The sequence below is a fragment of the Harpia harpyja genome, chromosome 1 (genome assembly GCF_026419915.1).
Source record: "Harpia harpyja isolate bHarHar1 chromosome 1, bHarHar1 primary haplotype, whole genome shotgun sequence".
NCBI classification, from domain to species: domain Eukaryota; kingdom Metazoa; phylum Chordata; class Aves; order Accipitriformes; family Accipitridae; genus Harpia; species Harpia harpyja.
Genome location: NC_068940.1, coordinates 69,547,901 through 69,569,963, shown reverse-complemented (window position 1 = coordinate 69,569,963; position 22,063 = coordinate 69,547,901). Strand labels below are relative to the sequence as shown.

The window sequence follows — 22,063 nt, the reverse complement described above, 5'->3', positions numbered from 1 at the left end:
GGGCGGGCCGCGGGCGTCTGTCGTCACGTGATGCGGCGCCGGGTAAGGGTGACGCGGCGGGGACCGAGGTGGGTGGGTGGAGAGTGGGGCGCGCGCCTCGGGGGCCGTTGGATAGCGGCGGGTGACGGCCGGCGCGTGAGAAGGTGTGGGGCCGCGGTCCGCCTCCCCCGTCCTCCTCACAGGGTTGCCCCGCACGTCGGTGGGACGCGGTGGCCCGGGCCCCCGCGCCGGCCGCTGCTCTCCGCTCCTCGGCCCTGCCGGTTCCCCGTCCTGGCCGCCCTCCTGCCTGGCCGGCGGCGCGGAGCAGTGGTCCCTAGTGGCTGAGGGGGGGGACGGCAGGGCACTGCCGCGACCTTGTCCATCCCCTCCCGCCGGGCCCAGGCGGGCAGGGGCGGCAGCAGTCCAGCCTCCTTAATGCTGCCCCGATTCGGCCAGGCGTAGGCTTCTCCCGTGCTTCACGCAGGCACCCGCACACACACCGTGTGCTCCTTAGCCCTAGGTCAAGGGGAAAAGCGTTTTTCGGTGGTGACTTTTGCAGGAGGGACGGTTTGTCTAGAGGGGTATCTCTTACCCATCTGTACGCATGCTTTTGGTACAAGATTTCCTGTCCTGCTCGCTTAAGTATCCTGCTTCCCCCTCAAGACTCTCTTGCATTAACTTACATAGTAAATTGCTCTTCAGTGTGGTACAGGTTAACTAAAAGTAACTGTCTCCCTTCAGCTACTGATGTAGGACCGAGGTAAAGAAGAGATGCCGTCATAGATCTCAAGCAATATTAACCCAGGGCTGGTGGGTCGGAGGGTAAGGAGAATGAATGAATCACTTGATTTTAATTTTAAGTGCAGAGAGGAAGGAGTCGTATACAAAAGTAGCACTCGTTTCTCTCCGTGGAGCAAAGGAAGAAAGGGAGTATTTGGAGTGGCTATTTCTGTAAGGGCTTGGGTAAGAAGAGAGAAAAAATAAAGGGAGAACATCCCACCAGACAGGAGCTTGGGAGGCTGAAGCACTGCACTTCTTGGAGGGCAGGGAATTGCCAAAGAGCTGGATGAGCCAAGAAAGTCACAGAGATGACAGACGGGGGAGAGGCTGTTCACAGGTTTGTAAAGTCATGACTCAGACTTGTATATGGTAGAGGAGAACCAGGACTCATTAAAAGAGATTTGGGAATTTATTAGTTACAGGGTAAAAATTACAACTGATTTTTATTGTGATTTTCAGATTGGAAAGTGATTGATGACAGTGTAAATGGAACAAATATCTTGAACTACCATTCAAGAGTTATTTTTAGTTTAGGGAAGAGTCTCGCTCTGAAAATAGTCTGTGTCAATAGGATCTTTCAGTTCTGACTTCAAAGTTGTAGCTGCTACAATAAAATAAGGCTGACATTTATTTTGTTTTCAGTATTATGTATTGATACTGAACTTTCGGTTGGTTGGTTGGTTTTTTACATTTTCATATGTAGAACTGAACGTATTTGCTTCCTAAAGTGGTAGCAGTGAAAATGAGAATGAGGCCGGCTTTAAGTGACTGTCAACCTTAGCAGCAGAATTAAACCAAATACATAAAATAAACAATCGAGAATCTTCCTATTGAATTTTAAAGTTAGGCCACATATTATACCAGCAGATCTTGCTGTGTTTAGTAGCAATTAATTGCAGAAAGGGTTTTGAAGGATATGAGGTGATTTAAAAACCATACAAAACCCCAATAATTAAGTCTTTATTCTCAGTTCTTGGCCTCTGAAGCAAAGTGTTGGACTTTATGTGGTTCATTTTGATGTTGTGGTGATTTAATTAAAGTCACAGATGTTGGCATAAACAGCTTACATAAGAATGTCCACTTTCAAACATCCTTTGTTTTTACTTTGAATTGGTTAATGCGGTAGAGTGAAAAGCTTGAAAACATGAATCAAAAAGCAAGAAGCCTAAAAAAAGGAGATGTAGATGGATATAACCAAGATATGCTATCTAAAGGACTCCAGATCATAAAATGATCTCATGAATTTGAGTAACTCAGTGATTTTTGAGCACTCTGGTTTCACAGACAGGTAGAGGAATGTCACTTCTTCATTAGATGTGTACTTTGTCTTGCTAAAATATTTTAAGATTGTTAATACTTTTGTTATCAATAGCTTCTACACATTTGCATGTAGAAAGTGCTAAAGTATTTTGTTTAAATAGAGTATTCGGTATATGCTGTGGCAAAAAAAAAAGTGATTTTGCTCACTGGTGGTAGAAGAGTTTTAAATAATTCTGCTTTGAAAAGTTGCAAGCTGCTGTGGAATTAAATGCTAAAAAGTTATTAAAAATTATGGACAGTTAAAAGCTGCAGGATGTATTTCTCATGCTTGAAAGTGGGCATTTTGAGTAGTTACAGTAAATGTATTTTGTTTCTGAGCAGCCAGATTTATGAAAGCTCTGCCTCCCATTTGTACAAGATTACAAACAGGACAAATTACGAAGTGACCAGCCAATGCAGCTGTTAGTGAAAGCCTAGAGAGTATAGGCCCATTTAGTTAAACAAGCTGGATCGTTGCCATTTCAAAGGATTCAAAATGAAAAACAAAACCATTTTGAAAATAAATTACATGCTTTAAAAGAATGCAGGAAAAGAGATTTAAATGGAAGTAAAAGATTAAGAAGGCTTTAAAGAAGCAATGGACTGCATCATAGAAATAATTAATTTGATAGGTGATGATAATTATGCTAATCCATTTTAGGAAAAACAAAGGCAGATTTACAAGCAATGAGAAATGTCTCTTGGCTCTCTATGAACCTGTTCCTACACTTGTATATGAAGGGTATTTCTGACTTACTTTTAATATTGTACATGTCAGTTTATCTTTCTCTGTCATAGCTCCATTTTGAGTATGCAGTTTTGAATCTTTACACCATGTTTCCACTGTAGTGCATATAAGTGTCTGCTACTTGCTTAACTGTTTAGAGATGTAAGTATTATTATGTAGGAAATATGGAAGTATAAGGGATTTACATGTTTTTAAATAAACCTATAAACAAACAGTTTATTTAGTGTTTATAAAATTTTCCAACCAGAATGCTGTCTTTATCAATAGAAAGGGAATGCATATTCAGTGTTTGATCTTCTTTCAAACATAAATATTGTTTGAGCATTTAGAATCACAGATACGTTGGCTGGAAGGGACTTCTGAGGGTCATCTAGTCAAAGCTCCTGCTCGGAACAGGACAGTTGCTAGCACTGGATTAAGCCAGTCCCGGGTATAGACCTTTGTACTTCAAGTTCACAAGGTTTCTGTTTTACAGTCCTGCAGTTTCTCAGTGTCCCTTTGAACTGAAGCTCTACCATTCAACATGTCAACCATCCCTCTAATTTAGTATCATCCGCAAGTTTGCTGATGGTACATTCTGTGTCATCATCCAAATTACTCATAAATTTACTGAACTATATCAGCCCCAGTATCAACCCCAGGGTACTCCTACTGTTACTAGCCAGCAACTGAAGCAATTTGAAGCCATCAAGTCTTCAACTGTCTGCCGAGCCAGTCTTCAACCACTCCCAACAGTCCATCTGGCCTTAGGTTCCTAATGTGTATGCTATGGCAGATGTTGTCAGAAGCCACAGGACAGTCAAGGTGTATTTTATCCGCTTCTGTCCCCTTAGCTGCATGACCAGACATTTCATCATAGTAGGTGTTCAGATTTATCAAACATAATTTGCCCTTGGCAAATCTGTGTTGAATCTCCCTGATTAGTTTCTTAGCTTTCACACAGCTAAGGGGACAAGCTCTGAGCATTCTTCCAGAGACTGGGTGGTGCTGACTGGACATAGGCACTGCTTCTTGCCTCTCTTAAAAATGACCACGCATTAGCTTTTTTTCCAGTCAATTGGAGACTTTCTCAGGTAACTGATTTTCATAGGTAATAAACAGTTGCCTCACAAGCATGTCAGCTGTGTCTCTTAGCAGCCTTGAGTGTAACCCATCTGGCTCTGTGCATTTGAATACATCCAGCTTCTCTAAGCAGTTGCTGGCCCCACTCCTTAGCCCTCTCCTTCCCAAACGCTACTGGTCCAAGCAGAGGTCTGGGTGCAGGCTTTGCCTCTGAAGACTGAGGGGAAAAAAACGTGTTGAGTACTTCAGCCTTTTCTATATCATCTGTGGCAAGGTTGTCTTTCCCTTGAATCGATGGATGCACATCTTCACTTAACTTCTTTATGATACTTCCATATTTTTAAAATTCCTTCTTGTTACCCTATATGTCTATTGCTAGTTTTAGCTCCAGTTGAGCCTTTGTGATTTAATGGAAATAAAGGGTGAAAACAAGCCATGTCAAATGATGAGTATTTTATTTAACAGATATTTATATGGATTTTTCAGGAGCTGGTGATTCTGAAGACTGCCAAGTCATCATGGCTCATGCTACTATTTATGTGGGGTTTACTGTTCCTCAGTTACTGAGAGGTGCTAGCAGAATTTTTCCCACTCATTCTGCATTGGTGGTGATGAGGCACTCTGTTTTTTGTTACTGCACAGTAAACAGGTAGGTTATCCACCTACAAAAATTTATTTATTTATGTATTTATTTTAAAGAGAATGTCATGGTAACACTTCACTGTGTCAAAATGAAGCTGACAAATTATTACAGACCTGTAAATACTTATTTAACTCCCAGTTGTATAATTATATTTAATTCGTATTTAGACTTAGTCTGGATTACACTGGTAAATTGTTATGTTAATAGAAATTCCCATCAGTAAGGGACAGTAGCACAGCTGTCAAAATGACTCTTATCTTTGTTCGCTTTTTGTTGCAGCACAATAAAATCAAAAAGGAAAATGGATCATCTGGAGAGAACAGCAAATAATTTTCGCCAGGAGGTTAGTGTTCTGTTCTTCAGGATATAAGTACTTTTTTGTGTGTGTGAAGAAACTGGATAATTGTATTTCATTCTTAGGCTTCATTTTGTCTTCTACTGGAGTCTGTTTTACTTCTTTTTCTCCTCATTTTTCATATTTGATATTGATATTTGATAAGTGTATTTTGTGGTCAATGTGTGAAATGTAATGAATGTCCTGGTTTTGGCTGGGATAGAGTTAATTTTCTTCCTAGTAGCTGGTATAGTGCTATGTTTTGAGTTCAGTATGAGAAGAATGTTGATAACACACTGATGTTTTCAGTTGTTGCTAAGTAGTGTTTAGTCTAAAGTCAAAGATTTTTCAGCTTCTCATGCCCAGCCAGCGAGAAAGCTGGAGGGGCACAAGAAGTTGGCACAGGACACAGCCAGGGCAGCTGACCCAAACTGGCCAAAGGGGTATTCCATACCATGTGACATCATGCCCAATATATAAACTGGGTGGAGTTGGCCTGGGGGGGATCGCTGCTCGGGACCTAACTGGACAGTGGTCAGCGAGTGGTGAGCAATTGCATTGTGCATCACTTGTTTTGTACATTCCAATCCTTTTATTATTATTATTGTCATATTATTATTATCATTATTAGTTTCTTCCTTTCTGTTCTATTAAACTGTTCTTATCTCAACCCATGAGTTTTACGTCCCCCCCCGATTTTCTCCCCCATCCCACTGGGGGGGGGGGGAATGAGTGAGCGGCTGCGTGGTGCTTAGTTGCTGGCTGGGGTTAAACCTTGACAATGAGTTATAAAAATTATTGATGACGTGATGCTGTTTACTTTATGTTGGACAAGAAATTTAATAGAATTCTGGTCAAGTATGGATTATGAGAAGTAATGAAAGCACACCGATACCTGTCATCTCTACACAGCCTTCTCAGAATTTTATGGATATCTACAGTTCTGGTTCAAATTTGATATAAAAAAAAAAGTGGAAAATGTCCTTTTATAACATGAGAGGTAAGATAAAGTGTAGACATTTTGAAGGGAGAGATGATAGGCAGTTGTAAAAAGGATCTTAGTTCGTATCTATTTTAATTCACAAGTACAAGGAAGATAGAGCATTGTTCTCCATCAAAATTCAGAAATGCTTATTCTGGATCTCAGTTTTGTGCAGTAAGCATTCTTTTTCATAATGTTCGGAAGTGAACATACTCTTGTATTTCATGTAGGTATTTTCTTTCTGCAATTAGCTAAAGTAGATGTTTTGAAATTTTTAAATACTGGCGGAATATGACTTCAATTCTCAAAAATGTTTCAGTAGTGAAACAATTCTGCATTTTTCTTAGACTTTTCAGGAGAAGTAGGGCACTTCTTTGACTGAAAAATCCCATCTTTAATTCCCAAGAGTTGGGAAATTATACCTGATTTTTCTCCATGTTTAGTTAGCTTCTCTCAGTCTTGAGTAGACATGCATGAAAGGCCAGTCTTGCACGTGTCACACAGCAGGACAAACTATATTCTCAGACACACTACACAGATGTTAATATGCATGTGCATACATAATTAAGTCCTTCTCTGCTAGGTTTTCCCCTCACTACAGTTGAGAATAAGTCACAGGCCAAGTGAATTCTTCTTGAAAGGAAGCTGGGTGGTGGGGATATATAGGTAACCCCAAAACTGAAGATTCAGCACTTAATGACATAGGCTGTAGACGGATGAGACAAATGCAGCCTCGTTCTGCCAAGGTGTGAGCCAGCTTTGGGAGCCATGTGTCTCAGAGTTGTGCCTCAGCTACTCACACCTAATGTCAGCTCTTACTTGCGTACACATTAGCATTGCTTGTGGACATACAGCTGCTTGGGTGGATCCAATTTATGCCAAATTAACTCAGTAGATGGAGAAAATGAGTGTAGAGGCAGGTAGGGTCAGATGTGCATTCTTGTTTGCTTCTGACATGGAAAAAATGATTGCACTTTTGAGTCTTGCAACCATTTTTTTATCTTGGATATTTCTGATTGCATGGCTTGCTTACTTATTCTGCTCAACATAAATGCTGGGTAGCTGGAAAATATGTGTAAAATGGATCCTTATGAGATGTTGGAGACTCTGAGGTGGTACAGGGAACTCTTCCTGAGGAAGAGACGGAATCTGTATAGCATAGGTGAAAGAGCAGGGCTCAGTTCTTGCTACCACAAATTCTCTGCATATCAGAGGATTATGCTGTTTCTTTTTTTAATGCTTGATTTATTCTTTGTTACTTTATTTCTGACCACTTTAAAATCAGTTTATTTTAAATCCTCTGCTTGGTTTTAAATTCCATGTAATCAGCAGTTGGCTTCCCTCAGTCTGTATTGCCTTATTTGGCCATTTCAGTCCTGTAGAAAGATGAAAGAATCATAGGTCTGTGTTGCATTAGGCTGCACGCCACACAATATCGCCTGTTGAAGAGTGGTAATGGGAAGGACCAGGGCAAGAAAAAGTGCCTAACACTTTCTTGAAATACAACAGCAAAGTCTGGAGTCCTGTGTCCTCCTCCCTCTCACTGCAGCCTTGTTCTGGGCCAGCTGGATACTCTTGTGATGGTTCAAAATACTGGGTGAATGTCTTTGATCACCCTGACTTAAATTCAGTTTTTGTAATAACTTTATACTGATTAAGAATTACATTTCCAGTGCTCTGTCAGATGTATCAGCCAAAGAATAAATTAGGGAGTGTACTGAAGAGTAAAGAAGGGAATGAAAAAGATCCAAACTTAATGTCCATTTCCTGGACTTAAGGTTTCTCCATCAGAACAACCATTTAAGTCATGTGTCTGACATTTCTCTTGTTAACTTAGAGTGATTGTGTTCCCCATTTAACACTGTCTGCTAAAGTGGAAAAGAAATGTATGCTACTTTATTTTAAATTGGCAAATGTCCTGCTGTTTAATGGGACAGTGGACGTGTTCAGATGTTGCTTTATGAATAAATTAATTTCCTGCCATGTGTTTTAAATTAGAGCATAGTTGGTTAAAGTTTAATTTTTTTTTTTTATCTGTTTGATCTTATACAAATGAGAAATGGTAGAGTTCTGGTGGCATTATTAGTATTTCCTAGTGTGGTAAATGACATCAGCATTTTTTAACAGAGTAAAATCTGTATATTTGCCTGTGTAGAAAAAATTTAGGACATTACTTTCTTTGTAGAGGAAAATGGTTAATAATTATAACTCAAAAATACCTGAAGAGGGAGGGGAGGGGAGGGGACAAAAATCCATGTTGTACTGATGGGCATCAAAGAGTTTAAGTGGGGAGCCCCTCCCCGATGCTCCTGATGCAAAATCTGCTTTTCATTTAGAAAAGCATTATTTTTCATATTTATTTTTTTTTAAATCTCTTTAAAGGCAGTATCAACTATGGCTCTTACATCCTCTTCCATCTGGTTGCCAAACAAAAACTCTTCTCTTAACTAGCAATGAATGCTTGTGTTGCAGTTTCCTTATGTTCGTAGATCACATACGTGGTCAAATGGGTATGTGTGTAAACGCAGTAAGACAAGGCTTATTGTTTTTCTTGCATTAATGCATTATGCATTTATGCATACTCTGCCAGTAATGCATTTAATTACTTAAATAAAACTAGATACAGATCCAGAATTCTCCTTGGGACTTCCGTAGCAGCTGATCTTTTAAGTTTCCTTTGTCAGTCTTTATAGCAGAGGTGTTTTTATTTTGTTGCTGGAAGATACAGGAATCTGCTTTGTAGATGTCAGAATCTGTGAAGTGGTAACTAGCAATCACTTCTCTTTATCGTTATGGTCTTTTCAAGTGAAATAAAATAAGTTTGTCTACAATCTTAGAATAACCCTGACAAAAGTGACAGACATGGTGGACTATCAGTAGAAAACTATTTCTCCATTCAGTAACTATGTAAGTGAATCCATTTTTGTTTCTCTACCCCAGTGAAAAAATATTGGTGCTTTAGATAATGAAATGCCACAGAAAACATGCGAAGTGATAGATATCTCACACACAGATTCTTGAGTACTTTTGCTGCAAATGATATCTACGTAACACAATGGCTTATTTTCCTTTTGTTAGGTAATTTCACAAGCAAAAGTGTGTGGAATCACCAATGAGTCGGAGACAGTCAAAAGGCTTCGTTTGGCTATTGCAAATAAAGATTTTACTTTCAAAGCAGGACAGTGGTAAGATCTTCTGATATTTGAGGGGAAAATTACTAGCAGAAGTCCACTATAACAAAATGTTAAAAGGCCCTTGATACTTGAGCCTTGGAAAAAATTGTTAATTTACGTAATACGATATTTTATTGTTGGGTGTTCTGTCAAATAGCTGATATTTGGCATAATTTTAAAATAGCCATTATTAAGTATGCTAATACTAATTTTAAAAGGACAAAAATGGATATTCTTTAAATGTTCAGTTTGATTATTTCAGTATTTTCCTCTGTTTTATGTATATTACATTGTTTCTTCAAGAGTGCTTTGAAGTACACTGCACTTTATTCTGCAAGCTGCCTTTACTGTCTTTATTTACTAGCTATTTTTACAGCAGAGCTGAGACTGCTGATTACTTAGTTTTGGTTTATAATTGAATCAGAAATGCCTGTTAGCTTTTATTTCTTCCCCTAGAAGTTTCCACTCTGAAAATTAAGCCTGTTAGATCAGATTAATATATAGATAGGCAAACTTCAAAATAAAAAAACTTGAATTATTAAGCCTTTGAAATTATTAGCTGTTTGTTTAAGCAACCTTACAGCTTTTTTCCCAAGGAAGTAGTGGATTTTCATGTTTGTCTTCCTTCCTCGTTAAAAATACTCCCACTCAATCGCTTTTTTTTTTCTCTTAGAAATTAATTTAAAACTATAAGTAGTTGCTTTTGGCATTGGACACTTAAATGTTCTTAAACTTTTTATTGGCTTAGGCCATCTGAAAGTGGTTTTGCTGGAATCAAAGTATAGCTGCTAGGATATTAACAGCATATGTTACTCATGTAGTGTTAATATGCTGGCTTTTAAATTTAGAACCAGAACACAAGATGTTGATTGCAATAATTTGTGGAGTAATTTGCTGCAGTTTTTGCACATGTGCAGTGACTCATTTTAAATTCTTGCTTGCCAGTACTTGGAAAGTACATTTACCCTCCAAAAATGTTTTAGAAATTATGCTGAAAACTGAAAGCTTTAATTATAATTACTCTTTTTCATTTTCTTCTTCCTTGAAAGTATTCTAATGCTATTGTGAGGTATACAACTTTTCTATCCTTGTAGCTATAAACTATGGTTGCATTTTTTGATGAGCAGTACAAAACACCAGGCCACAATTTCCTGAGTAGAAAAGGCTAACTTGTTAGAATTTGCTATAGTAAGATATTACAGCCAAAGATTGCCATTAAAATGTATATATTTTTTGAAAGTGTTCTAATTATCAAGTTTTTCAGAAGCAAAAGTGAATTTGTTTTGCAACCATGTTGGCAGATACTGGTCTTTATCTGACTTCAAGTAATAATGAAGAGACTTGTTGCTCTTACCCGTTTTGATTTACTAAAACATGCATTGAGGTATATGCATGTTATAAATACTTTGAAGAAGTAGCTTTATGGTTTTACTGTTTCTGATCTCTTCCTCCAGCAATTGCTAATTGTTTCTTAAAGATTGGGCTTAGGTAGCCTTTAAAAGGAGGGAGATGAAAAACCACTGTAAGATCTCTGTTTTACATCTTTTTGCTCCTCTCCTTGTTGTGGGTTTATATAGGTTTTGTTTTTTTCTTTTTTTCCTTACAACTACTCCTTTTGCTTAAGCTGTCACAGATAGCATTTCTTCAGGAGTCCTCTTATCCTTCCTACACACAGCTAAGATTAGACAACCCATTAGAAATACAAGCTAGTCCACTGTAATATAGTACACTATGCCCTGAAATATCTCATAATTATGTAATTGGAAAAGAAATACTAACATAGAAAGAAATGCACGCTTACATTAGTACATTAGAAGGGTGAAAACTACATTTGATTTAGGTTGTACAGCAACGTTTGGTTTTGTATGAATGTTTCCCCACCAGGTGCGAATAATATTTCCCTTGTATGTCAAGCAGAACATTTTGACTTGAATGGAAATTGTTACTTTACAACATAAATGTAATTTTTTTTTCGTTAACTTAAGTAGTAAGATTATTTTCCACCAGAGGGTGGTAAAGAGCTTTAGTAGCATCTTGAGGTTTTCTTTGCTACAATAAATGCTGCAATACAAGAGTTGTCCTTTCTAATCTCTTAGATCCTTACTGCCAGGAAAGCTGAGCCCCATGGTCAGTGGGGCTGCAGAAGATGAGGACAGCGAAATAAGCCTTCTCAACTTTTTTTGGTTGTTGACCTTTTATTTGCAGTCAGATACCTTTATACACCATCAAGTTTATTAGCATAAAGTTAAAACTTGTATCGCTATAGTATTGTATATATCACGCTTTGTGCATTCTTTGAGAGAAAGAGAGGATATTTTTCATCGAAGGTTGAAGCTTTGTGGGGAGTCAGCAGGCAAGATTTTTTCTTTAAAAAGTGGTGAACTATCCAAAGTGCTTCTCTCCTCCCTCAAGAATTTGTGATCTCTGTGAAGAATACAGCCTTGCTGTTTAAAGGAAGTATCTGTGCAGTGGAAGCCAGTCTGTATTTCTTGTTGCATTCTCATTTAACTAATACTGAGCCAGCCTAACTCAGGCTCGAATTGACTAATGATTCTCTAGTACTTGGCATTGCTTACCAGTGTGGTTGTTTCCTAAGAAGTGGAGCAGCACGATTAGTTTTAAACATTAGTTTTCTTTTGAAATATAGGGATTTTGTTATGTGTTGTAGAAAACTGAAATATTTAAAGATTTGTGCAACACAGAGGAGTTTAAATGTTAGATTATAAACCAGCTTCTAACCTTTTCTGATACTATTTGGAATATCAAAGCCTTACTTTTATGAAAATGAATTATAGCTCATGTGTAGTAATGGCTTGCTTTCCATACTCTCTAATTGCTGGTGTTGCAAAAGCTTAGGCATATGTTACCTTCTAATCTGTGGAAACGCATGTGTGGTTTACTTTAAAAAAAAATTGTAGTCATTTATTCCAGTTTCATTTCCTATCAACTAGAAAGAGATATCTGCCACGAGAGGGCACTGCAGTTCAAGAGGTAAAGCGATTCTGCTTCTAGTCACTGAGCTTTCACTGGAGAAATTTTTTACAGACTGTGGTTTTACTTCAGGTATTTCATCTTCCTAAGAAAAGAAAGCGTTTAATCGAAAATCATTTCCCTATAATTAGTTTCCCAATCTTCTTATGTTTGAAAATTGAAGACCCCATCAAAGGGACCAAAAAGAGTGGGATTTAAGCCACTCTATCAGACCATATTGTGGTTTTGGCTTAATACGCAAATGATTTATTTAAACACTTAGAATTCTAGTCTATTGTAATACGTGGCATCTAATGCTAAAAGCAGAATGGTTTAAAAACCTGATAGTTTAACAAAGGTGATGACATGTTTCTAGATGAAAATAATTTTAAGGAAGTGGCATTACTCAAGATTAAGTCCTTTTTTGGAAAAGTTATGTTAGGGAAATGAAGATGTCTTTGTAAAGGAAGGATAATTGAAACAAAGGCAGCCACTTTGTTTTGGTTATTGTTTTCCATGTTTGGGGTTGTTGGCTTTTTTTTAAACTTTTGTTTCTGCTCTATTTTTAGGGTTGATTTCTTTATTCCCGGGGTATCTGTAGTTGGGGGATTCTCAATATGCTCAAGCCCTGGCCTGTTGGAACGAGAAGGAGTATTAGAGCTGGCAGTAAAGCACACTGTTCATCCTCCTGCTCACTGGATTCACACTGAGGTAAATGAGATTAACTGTGAGATTTGGCTTTTTATTTTTCCTCCTTTTTTTTTTTTTTTTTGGAGGGGGTGATGTGTGTGATTTCAGACTACTTTTTGCTATTGAGTGCAAAACTACTGTTGACTTGTTCAACCATTTTTAATGCAATGTAAATCTTTAAAACCTTTTGTTCAGTAAGGGTTAGAAATTGGATGTTTATGTGGTAATATGGTTATTGTGATCTTTTCACTCCACTTGTGCTTGGTGGACTTACAATGATGTTGTACTTGGTGCATATAAGGGTTCTCACGCCTTTGGAATTAATGAACTGAAAAATGTTGAAAAACCTCTGTTCTAACTTGTGTCCCTGAGAACAGGTTGTGTTACATGTTACAAAGTTACATCTGATAATTTGCCATCATTCTTGGCCATTTCTGCAAACAGAAACTGGGAAGCATTGTCAGATAAATATAAATTATTAAGGGGTAGCAAAGGGAGATATTTAGCTCAGTTATTCTGAAATGATAAAACAACAGAATACTTTAGAATTTTGATAGTATTCTTTTAAATATGCAATATTTTTGTAATATTGACATAACCCAAGGCTTGGGTTTTGCTATGTTAAAAGTAAAGTCTGACACTTTGGCCTCTTGCAGTGTTTTGTTCTTCCATTTACCCCATTTAGTTATAGTCAGAAAAGTCCTGTTTCTGCTGCTGATCATATTTCATAGATGATCTGTCCTATCAACTTCTGTTCTTTTCACACCCCTCTGTGATCTGTCCTATTTACTGTTCTCTGCCTGCATTTGTATTTCCTAAATGTGGCTGTGAAGTTTAAATTGACGGATTCTTCTGGGTTTACAAATACTGCAGTTTTGTTCAATGGCCAATGAGTTACAGTAAAGATTGATGCAAATATACTAGAATTGAGAATATGCAAAGTGCTGGTAATCTAGTAGTTAGCATGTGACGATCCACAGTATTTTAACTGGTGTCATATCAAGTTATCTCCACTGGAACATAAACAAAATAACCTTTTTGAAATGTTGTGTAGAACTTGTAGTGCACGTGCCAGCAGACTGCATAATGCCTAAGAGGATCTGTTTTTTGGTATTGCTCTTTAAAGAATATGAAGACCTAACTTCATAATTCCCAGTCTCTGGAGACTCTTTTAGGATTTTGGATGTCATAAATCAGTTTGCTGTTGCTGAGTTTTCTGGCTGAATTTATAGGAAAATCTTTAGTTAGTGGGTAAGCTAGGTCAAACTTGATGCTGTGGAGGAACCTCCAGGGTGTATATGGACTCTTTTAGCTAAACAAAAGTGCATGCTTTTCCTTAGGAAAGAAGAAGAAAAAAATAGCAACCTAGAATTTGAAAAGGTGGTATATATGGTGAAAAAAATCTGGTACTTAATTGTTTAAAAGTTACTTCTAAGGGAAGTTGATATCTCGGGGTAAAAGATGTTATGGGAATAGTTAGTACTAATTTACTCACTGTATCTGGGTTTTTTTAGAGGTTTTTTTTCTAATGTTATTATATATAAAATCATAATTTTAGCAGAGTACCTTATAGCTTTAGGAAAATACAGCCTTGTCTTTAGAAAAATGTACATGTAATGTATTGATTGCTTCACTTTTCTGCCTAAGCTGTTTCAATGCCATATTTACAAACTAGGTTAAAGGACAACACTTTCTCACCGTATTACTCCAGAATTTTACTGGTTTTTTGTGAATACTGGCTTACTGTTACCATTGGCATGACTAAAGTACTGAAACGTGGGTGACTGCTGGTTAAGAGAGATTTTTCCTGTGTCCTATGTCCAATCTTGATGAGATATAGCTGGTTAAGGAGGCAGATTAGACAATAATGAGATTATTTCTCCCTAAAAATGCTTATTTCCACAAAGGGTACCGTAATCTTTTGTCCTCCTTCTGCCACATGAATCTGGAACACTTCTGGATTCATGCATCTCTAAAACAGAGCAAATCATGATGGGAAAGTCTGGCAGTGCACATTGAAGAAGGAGAGAGAAGTTAGTTTCAGATAAGGAATGCTGATTGTCTTACACTATAATTGAGAGATAATACTTTATGCAATAATTAAGAAAGGCAAGAAACTTTTTTTTTTAATGGTCATGCTCACTAATTTAGGAACCTCTGTGTTCTGTGCAGTACCTGCATCCAAGGGCTTCCTTCTTCCTCCTGGTGGAATTGTTATGTGTTTAGACCTTTGTTTACTATACAGTTGTCATTAATGGAAATCCTTTTGTTTTGATTACTGTTTCCTGATATCAAGGAGGAAGTGTTTTTATTCTGTGACTAACTGCTAATTTTTCAGCAGTTCTTGTAGCTTTCCTTTTTTTTTTCTCCTCCTTTCCCACCTTACTTGGTTTCCCTATGCTCTTTTGTTTTATTTTTTAAACCCTCTATATGGCCTGAAATGAGTTCTGTTTTCTGTTCCTGTTTGTTCTGTTAGCTTGCAGTGATGTGGAAGAACTCACCTGACTTCTCTGTACTGCAGTTTCATCCTTCATACTGGGATGCAGTGCTGGTTTACCAAGAAGATACTGACCCAAATGTTTTTTTTTGTTGTAGCTTTAGTTTTCCATGTATCAAAAAAAACATGCTTTGGCAAATTTCGCTAAGAAATAATTTCTTACGTACAAGTGGAGAGGAAGAGAGGTTTTCCCCTGATTTTTCTTCTTCTACAACTCTGAAGTTGCAAATGCAGAAGTGGTTCTGCAAGAAATATTCTTGTGGATACTTGCTTCACTTCTGGGTGTTTTTTATTTTTTAGGAATGGGGATGGAAAAACCTTCTGCGTCTGTGCAACTCATTCTGACTTCCTTCTGTGACCTCATAGCAAGGCCTTTTTTGACATGAGACTGGGTTTGGGTAAAAGTGTGATCTCGCATGTTAACCTCAGGTTTTCACAACCACATACTGCTGTTGAAAAACTCTTGCATGAATCATCCCTCTTCAACTCTTATGGGGGTGGGAAGGGGGAGTCACCATCCTGCCTTATCAGAAGACTGAAACTTCTGAAAGTAGAAGTAGATCCCTAGAGACACTGAAATAGATTACGTCAGATAGCTGGAAACTGTGTGTTTATTTTAAAGTACTTCAGTTTTCCCTCACTGGTCAATAAAAATAAAAAATCACAGCCCAGCAAGTCTTGTGACTGTGGTGCAAGAATAATAATATTTCAACTTTTGCTTTCAGTTTTGAAATTAAGTATCTTCTTTTCCATCCTAGTGTACTCTTGACTCAGAAGTGGCTCTGCGAGTGGGAGGTGATTTCTTCTTTGATCCTCAGCCTGGTGACTCCCCTGTAAAACTAGTGCTGATAGCAGGGGGTGTTGGAATTAACCCATTGTTTTCTATACTGCTGCATATAGTAGACCTTCATGGATACCAAGAGGGTAAAGGAAACGGATACAAAATGGGAACAGTGAAGCTGTACTACAGTGCAAAAAATACAAGTGAACTCTTATTTAAGGTAAATAAAAAGTTTTTTAAAAAAATAGATCTCAGATATTCAGCTCTCAGTGTGTGTATCATTCTGTTGCCAAATTCCAGAGAGTCCCTCTGTGTAAGATGCTGTACAGAGACAAAAGTAACTTCCTGCTTCAAATCCATGTGTGTTTTGTTAATTACTTATGCCAGTGTACAAATTAAGGTTGTTACTGGACATACCTGGTCTCATTGACTTCACTGATAAGTCAATTAGCCCTAAATGTCTACATTTTACTATAATTTCATAAGAGCATCATAGTACACTAAAGATTATATATACTATAATACGTATGTGTATGTACACACCAATATTATGCATAATGCTATATGCTATAATATAATTGTAACCACACAGTCTCAGTATAGATTGTATTAAATTTAAAGACTAGCAAGAGCAATTATATCCAAAGGAAACTTTCTAAAAACAATAGGGGAGCTTTATTGGTAATGCATTAGTTATTATTGGGTACTAGTATATGAATGAAGTATTTATAGCCACTTGAAAAATTGTTTGTATAGTACTTCATCAACATTTACTTACCAGTTAAAGATCGGTTGTCACACTCAGCCATTAAGGGTCACTGATAAGATTTTAGGGTCAAATTAGTGCAGCTTCTGTAAAGAAGCATCCCTAATGATTTAGGTTTCTTTGAAATATTGAAAGCTTTTGATTGTAAGATAAAAGTGAAAATCTATCATGATTCCAGCAATTGTGTATAGGATCCATCACTAGTTTTAATTCTGTACTTCTACCATATTTCTAGATACGAAGAGGTTTGCTTTCTTTGAGAAGTCTTTTGTTTGTTGCTAGCAGCGGAATAATAAACTGGAACCTATCTACTCTTCCATTTGGCCAACTACTAATCTCCCAGTCTGTTCTAAGCATACTCAGTTTTTTTCAGTGCAGGAGCTAGCATTTCCCAAGTTTCACTTCAGCAGTGTTACAACAGCAGAGATTTTGCATTACAGCTTCTGGGACAGAAGAGAACACAATGAAATGTCACAGCGCTTAAAATATATCCTTCCCTTCATTCTTCATATGTCCCTCAAATCCAGAACACATATATGAAAATTCTTTACTTCTGTGCAGAGGATTGAGGAAATAGGATCACTAGAGTCTTCATGCTGTTTTGAGATACATCTGTACAAATCTCCATGAGGAACTGCTAGGTTGTCGCTAATGGTCTGGAGGACCTGTTTCCTGAAGAAGCAGCTGTGTATAGGCTGACAGGGATGAAGGGTGACGCTAATGTAATTGTTCTAATACTCATGTTGGATGTGCTTTCATTTCATAGGCAGATGCACTACTTTTGAAAGTCTTGGTATTTAAAATAGTAGAAGCATACAGTGTTAGAATTACAAAAGCTGCTGTACTAACTTTGCTACTTCAAGATGTCAGTTAGCTGGGTTTTCCTGATTTCATGAGGAGTGAATGTGACGCTTATTTCCTTATCGTGGCTGGGACACTGGGGATAGGTCTTTTCCCTTAGGTCTATATTGCTCATCTGTCTGTTTCATTTTGCACACTAACTCACTAAGCTGCAAAGAGCCTGCTGAGCTGTTAAAATTCTCCTTCATTCAGTTAAAAAGAGCCTGTCTCTTGCGTTAGGGTACTAGAAAACAGTACTTTGGTGGTCGATGTCACATGTGTGATATTTGCTACTTTCTGTCCATGTCACTGAATTACAGCATGATAGGTTACAAGTAGGTGTTGTGAATGACTGCAGGATTATTTAAGCTGGAGAAGTCCTACCTTAGGCATGCCTTCTGGCTTGGTCCTAGGACTTCAACTCAACAGGACATGATTAGTTTCAAAAGTGCTATCAAATTGTATGTGGTTCCACATAAAGGGGACAGAAGTTTAGAGTCACACCCAGAACAGTGAAAGCAGGCCAACATTAGAGGTGCTAGTGGAACAGTGTACAGCAGTGTCTGTCTGTGCTGCTCTTTGTCCATGTCTTTTTAGGGAATTGGAAACAGATTTGTCTATAAAGTAGAATCTATCTGGTGTTTTTTGTTAAGCAACCCATGGCAGACTGTTCAGTGTAGTAACTAGTTAGTAAGCAAACACATAACAAAACAAGCTAATTTACCTATTCACAGAGTAGAAATTATTTTTATTTCAGAATATTTTAAGAAAGAATTTCCAGTGTCCGTTCCAGCAGTGAAAATCCCAAATAGTGCAGAATCTAGACAGTAACTAATTTAGTTTCAGAACTAACTACAGCATCTGACTGACAGATTTGGGGGTTTTTTTACTATGATTTGAACTGAACCGCTGGGGTTTTGGTGGTAACTATCACAGCTGTGACTTAGGGAACTGAAAATTACAGAATTTCTACTCTGGTAAAAATAGCATTAGTGTTACACTGTAGTTGGTTTCACTTGGAGAACATGAGAGAGTAAAGGGTCTAGTAATCTTACCAGATAAAGCAGATGAGACTCAAAAAGTTCCTAACAAATGGTAAATGCATACTGCAGGGGTTTTTTTTAAATGGAAAACCACTATGGAAGTGGAAGGAGGAAATCAGGAAAGGACGTAACTGGTTCTTAGGTCCAAATCTTACAACTTGCAACCTATTGTAAAAAAGGAGAAAAAAAGCACTAACAACATTGCTGGTAGTGTACTCACATTCCAGATTCGGAAACTGTGTTTACGTGTGCAGGTCAGCCCTGTGAAATCAAGCCCATCAAGTTCTCAGTGCTGAAATGCAAGAGTCTTGGTACTCGGTAGTAATCTCTGGTGTTGCGGGACTGTATGCATACATCTGTTTTGACTTAATGGCCTGTGGTATAAGCAAGTGTGTTTAACATTACAGAAAAATATTCTCGGTTTGATGAATGCATTTCCTGGAAAGATCACATGTCATTTCCATGTTACCCAACAGAGTTCACAGATCTGTAAAGAACTTCAGCCACATGTTACAGGTAAATATAATGGCAATGTACAGAGATGATATCTAAAGTTTAAGTTCAATTACATCCTAGAGGATGAAGTTATATGCATAATTTAGTATTTTTACATTTAAAGATTCAAAATGAGATGTGAGTTAAACCTAAATTATTTCACTGTACATATTACACTTTGGAGAAAAATTTTCCCTTTGTAGCTTTTGTTTTTGTTTCCAGTAAACCTCCTCTGTTAATTCTAAACTTTATACTGGTATTTCCCACTGCAAACTTTATTCCAGAACCTATTAAGCAAAGTAGTTACTTTTCTTAAGGTGGGATTGATGCCTGTAGGAGATAATTCATCATGTTTCCATTTCTCTTGTATTTGTATTTGTCGTGGTTTAACCCCAGCCAGCAGCTAAACACCACGCAGCCGCTCACTCACTCCCCCCTACCCACTGGGATGGGGGAGAAAATTGGGAAAAGAAGCAAAACCCGTGGGTTGAGATAAGAACGGTTTAATAGAACAGAAAAGAAGAAACTAATAATGATAATGATAACAATAAAATGACAACAGTAATAATGAAAGGATTGGAATGTACAAATGATGCGCAGTGCAATTGCTCACCACCCGCCGACCAACACCCAGCCAGTCCCTCAGCGGCGATTCCCCGCCCCCACTTCCCCGTTCCTATACTAGATGGGACGTCACATGGTATGGAATACACCGTTGGCCAGTTTGGGTCAGGTGCCCTGGCTGTGTCCTGTGCCAACTTCTTGTGCCCCTCCAGCTTTCTCACTGGCTGGGCATGAGAAGCTGAAAAATCCTTGACTTTAGTCTAAACACTACTGAGCAACAACTGAAAACATCAGTGTTCCTGACATTCTTTGCATACTGAACTCAAAACATAGCACTGTACCAGCTACTAGGAAGACAATTAACTCTACCCCAGCTGAAACCAGGACAGTATTAGAGATACTTACCTATTTTTTTCATCTGAATGTGGGATTTTTAGTTGTACGTAAGCCATGGTCCTCTTCAGTGACTAACATCCTGTGCATTCCAACTGGAAGTACTGATCTAAATCCCCAGCAGAACAAATGGTTTTGCAAGCCTCAAATCTTGATACTTACTATCCTTAAACAGGCCTGGCATTTTTGAGAAATGAGTGCTTGAAATACCTTTTAACCAGTCATTCTTTTTTAGATTAGTTCATGATTAATATTTCTGTTCTCATTTCTTACTTTTTTTTCTTTGTCAGAGGGAAGAATATCTGAAAAGGATCTAGAAAAACATGTATCTAAGGATACTTTATGGTACATCTGTGGTCCACCTCCAATGATAGAATCTATATCCAAACTACTGTCTAACATTGGTGTTCCCAGAAACTGTGTTTTCTTTGAGAAATGGTGGTAGTGACACCCGCTGAACAGAAAATGTATTACTTGTTTCCAGTATATTTTGATAAGCTAAAATGTACAGAAATGGACTATGAATTATTTGGAAGATTTTATTTCATACATGAAGATGTCCTCAATCATGATAGTGTTCCTTTAACTATAATACACCTGTAATACGGTGCTGCTGCTTTTGGGGAAAAAAAGTGATTTTTATATTAAAGACATTAACTTTTCTGTTTTTTTGATGGTTTGCCTACTTCTTATGGGTAGCAGTATATTTTCATTTTATACACTTGTTTTGTTAGTCAGCTTTTGAAAGACTTTCAGTGCCTGATTCAGCAGTTGTAGAGAATTAGTTGTGCAGCAATGCCAGGTCAGTTTATAATAAATAATAATTCAGGCCACAACTTCTGAATCTGCTCCAAATTATTGTGCTAATGAGTCAACACACTGCCTTCCCCAGTTCTGTATAATAAATTAATATTTTTATAGAAGTAGAGTTGCTGTGAGGTGACTTCCTTCTCTTGCAACTTCTTGTTAAAAGAAAAAAAAACTTTTATGTGGTTTAAGTCAACTGTGTTGACAGTAAAAGACATTTTTTCATAATCATATTTAGACCTGAGTTAAAAGTATCGAGTGTAAAAGTGTTTAGAATCTGTCAGCCTCTGACAGAGCTGTACAGAGCTATTCACATGAACCTGTATCCCTTGCTGGTGCTGAGATAGTCCACCCAGCTTGTGCTTGCACGTGCCACGTCCTCCAAAGCAGCACTGGCCAGCAATAGCTGAGCCAGGAAATTGCCGTGATCCTGCTGCAGTTCAGAGTTTAGAAGGCTCCAGGATGCACCAGTTCTGCTTGGTTTGAAAAAAATCTCTGGAAAGTTTGCTCTTTTAAGGTATGCGGGTAGCTCTAGGTGTAATGGCTGACACCTAAGCTCTTCTTGAATGAAGCTTCTTCCCCCAACTTGTAGAAAAACTCATCACAGAAATGATGAGACTAACAAAAAGCCATTATGAGTTCATTAATTATCTATATAGACAGTTCAAGTCCTTAGGTGGTGGAGATTCCCATTGTACATTTGAAGACCTCAGTAAGGAACATTTAAATCACTAAAAATACTAAATTATTTTTGAATTATTAAAAAAGTTAAACACATAAGACCTCCTCTTTGTTAGTGGTTCTTTTCCTTAACTGTTTCAGACAATAGTCAAACAGGTAATGCAGCAAGTTTCTTGCCATCAGCATCCATCTGCTCTGCCTTAAACAGAGGTTACAAAGATACCGATCCCATCACCCAATTTCCAGCCTGCAGCAGTACTGTTGGTGTGAAGCACTTCATTTTTCAAGCATAACTTCCCAGTGCTTGGCCAAAAAGGCCTCCAGCCCAGCTGTAGTGCTCTCCCAAGAAATCATTTCAGCTTCAGTATGCCGAGTTTAGCCTCCAGTTGTAACCTTTGTATCAGAGTCTCTGATGTATTTTACAGCTTGTAGGATACCTGCTGCCGCATCCACGTTCACCTCATCTTACAAAAACCAGTGAGACAGCCTAACTAGGAAACTACAAGCCCTTGCTTGTGCCCAGCACAAGAATCCTG

General features: G+C 37.9%; 1 protein-coding gene across 10 annotated transcripts; it reads left to right on the top strand.

Annotated features, from left to right (window-relative positions):
• The first annotated feature begins 6 nt into the window (after nt 1–6).
• Nucleotides 7–20,701, top strand: OXNAD1 (oxidoreductase NAD binding domain containing 1). Of its 10 annotated transcripts, none has more exons than XM_052798798.1 (9): nt 8–42; nt 721–801; nt 4,355–4,517; nt 4,791–4,854; nt 8,906–9,012; nt 12,540–12,681; nt 15,916–16,158; nt 18,995–19,103; nt 20,330–20,701. In XM_052798798.1, the coding sequence occupies exons 3-9, from the start codon at nt 4,387–4,389 to the stop codon at nt 20,482–20,484; spliced, it is 951 nt and encodes a 316-aa protein (XP_052654758.1). In that variant the 5' UTR covers nt 8–42; nt 721–801; nt 4,355–4,386; the 3' UTR covers nt 20,485–20,701. The 10 variants fall into 10 exon arrangements, with proteins under 10 accessions (XP_052654830.1, XP_052654758.1, XP_052654766.1 ...); XM_052798813.1 differs by having other exon boundaries at nt 25–68; XM_052798854.1 differs by lacking the exon at nt 8–42 and having other exon boundaries at nt 319–801; nt 15,916–15,952; nt 16,061–16,158.
• The last annotated feature ends 1,362 nt before the right edge of the window (nt 20,702–22,063 follow it).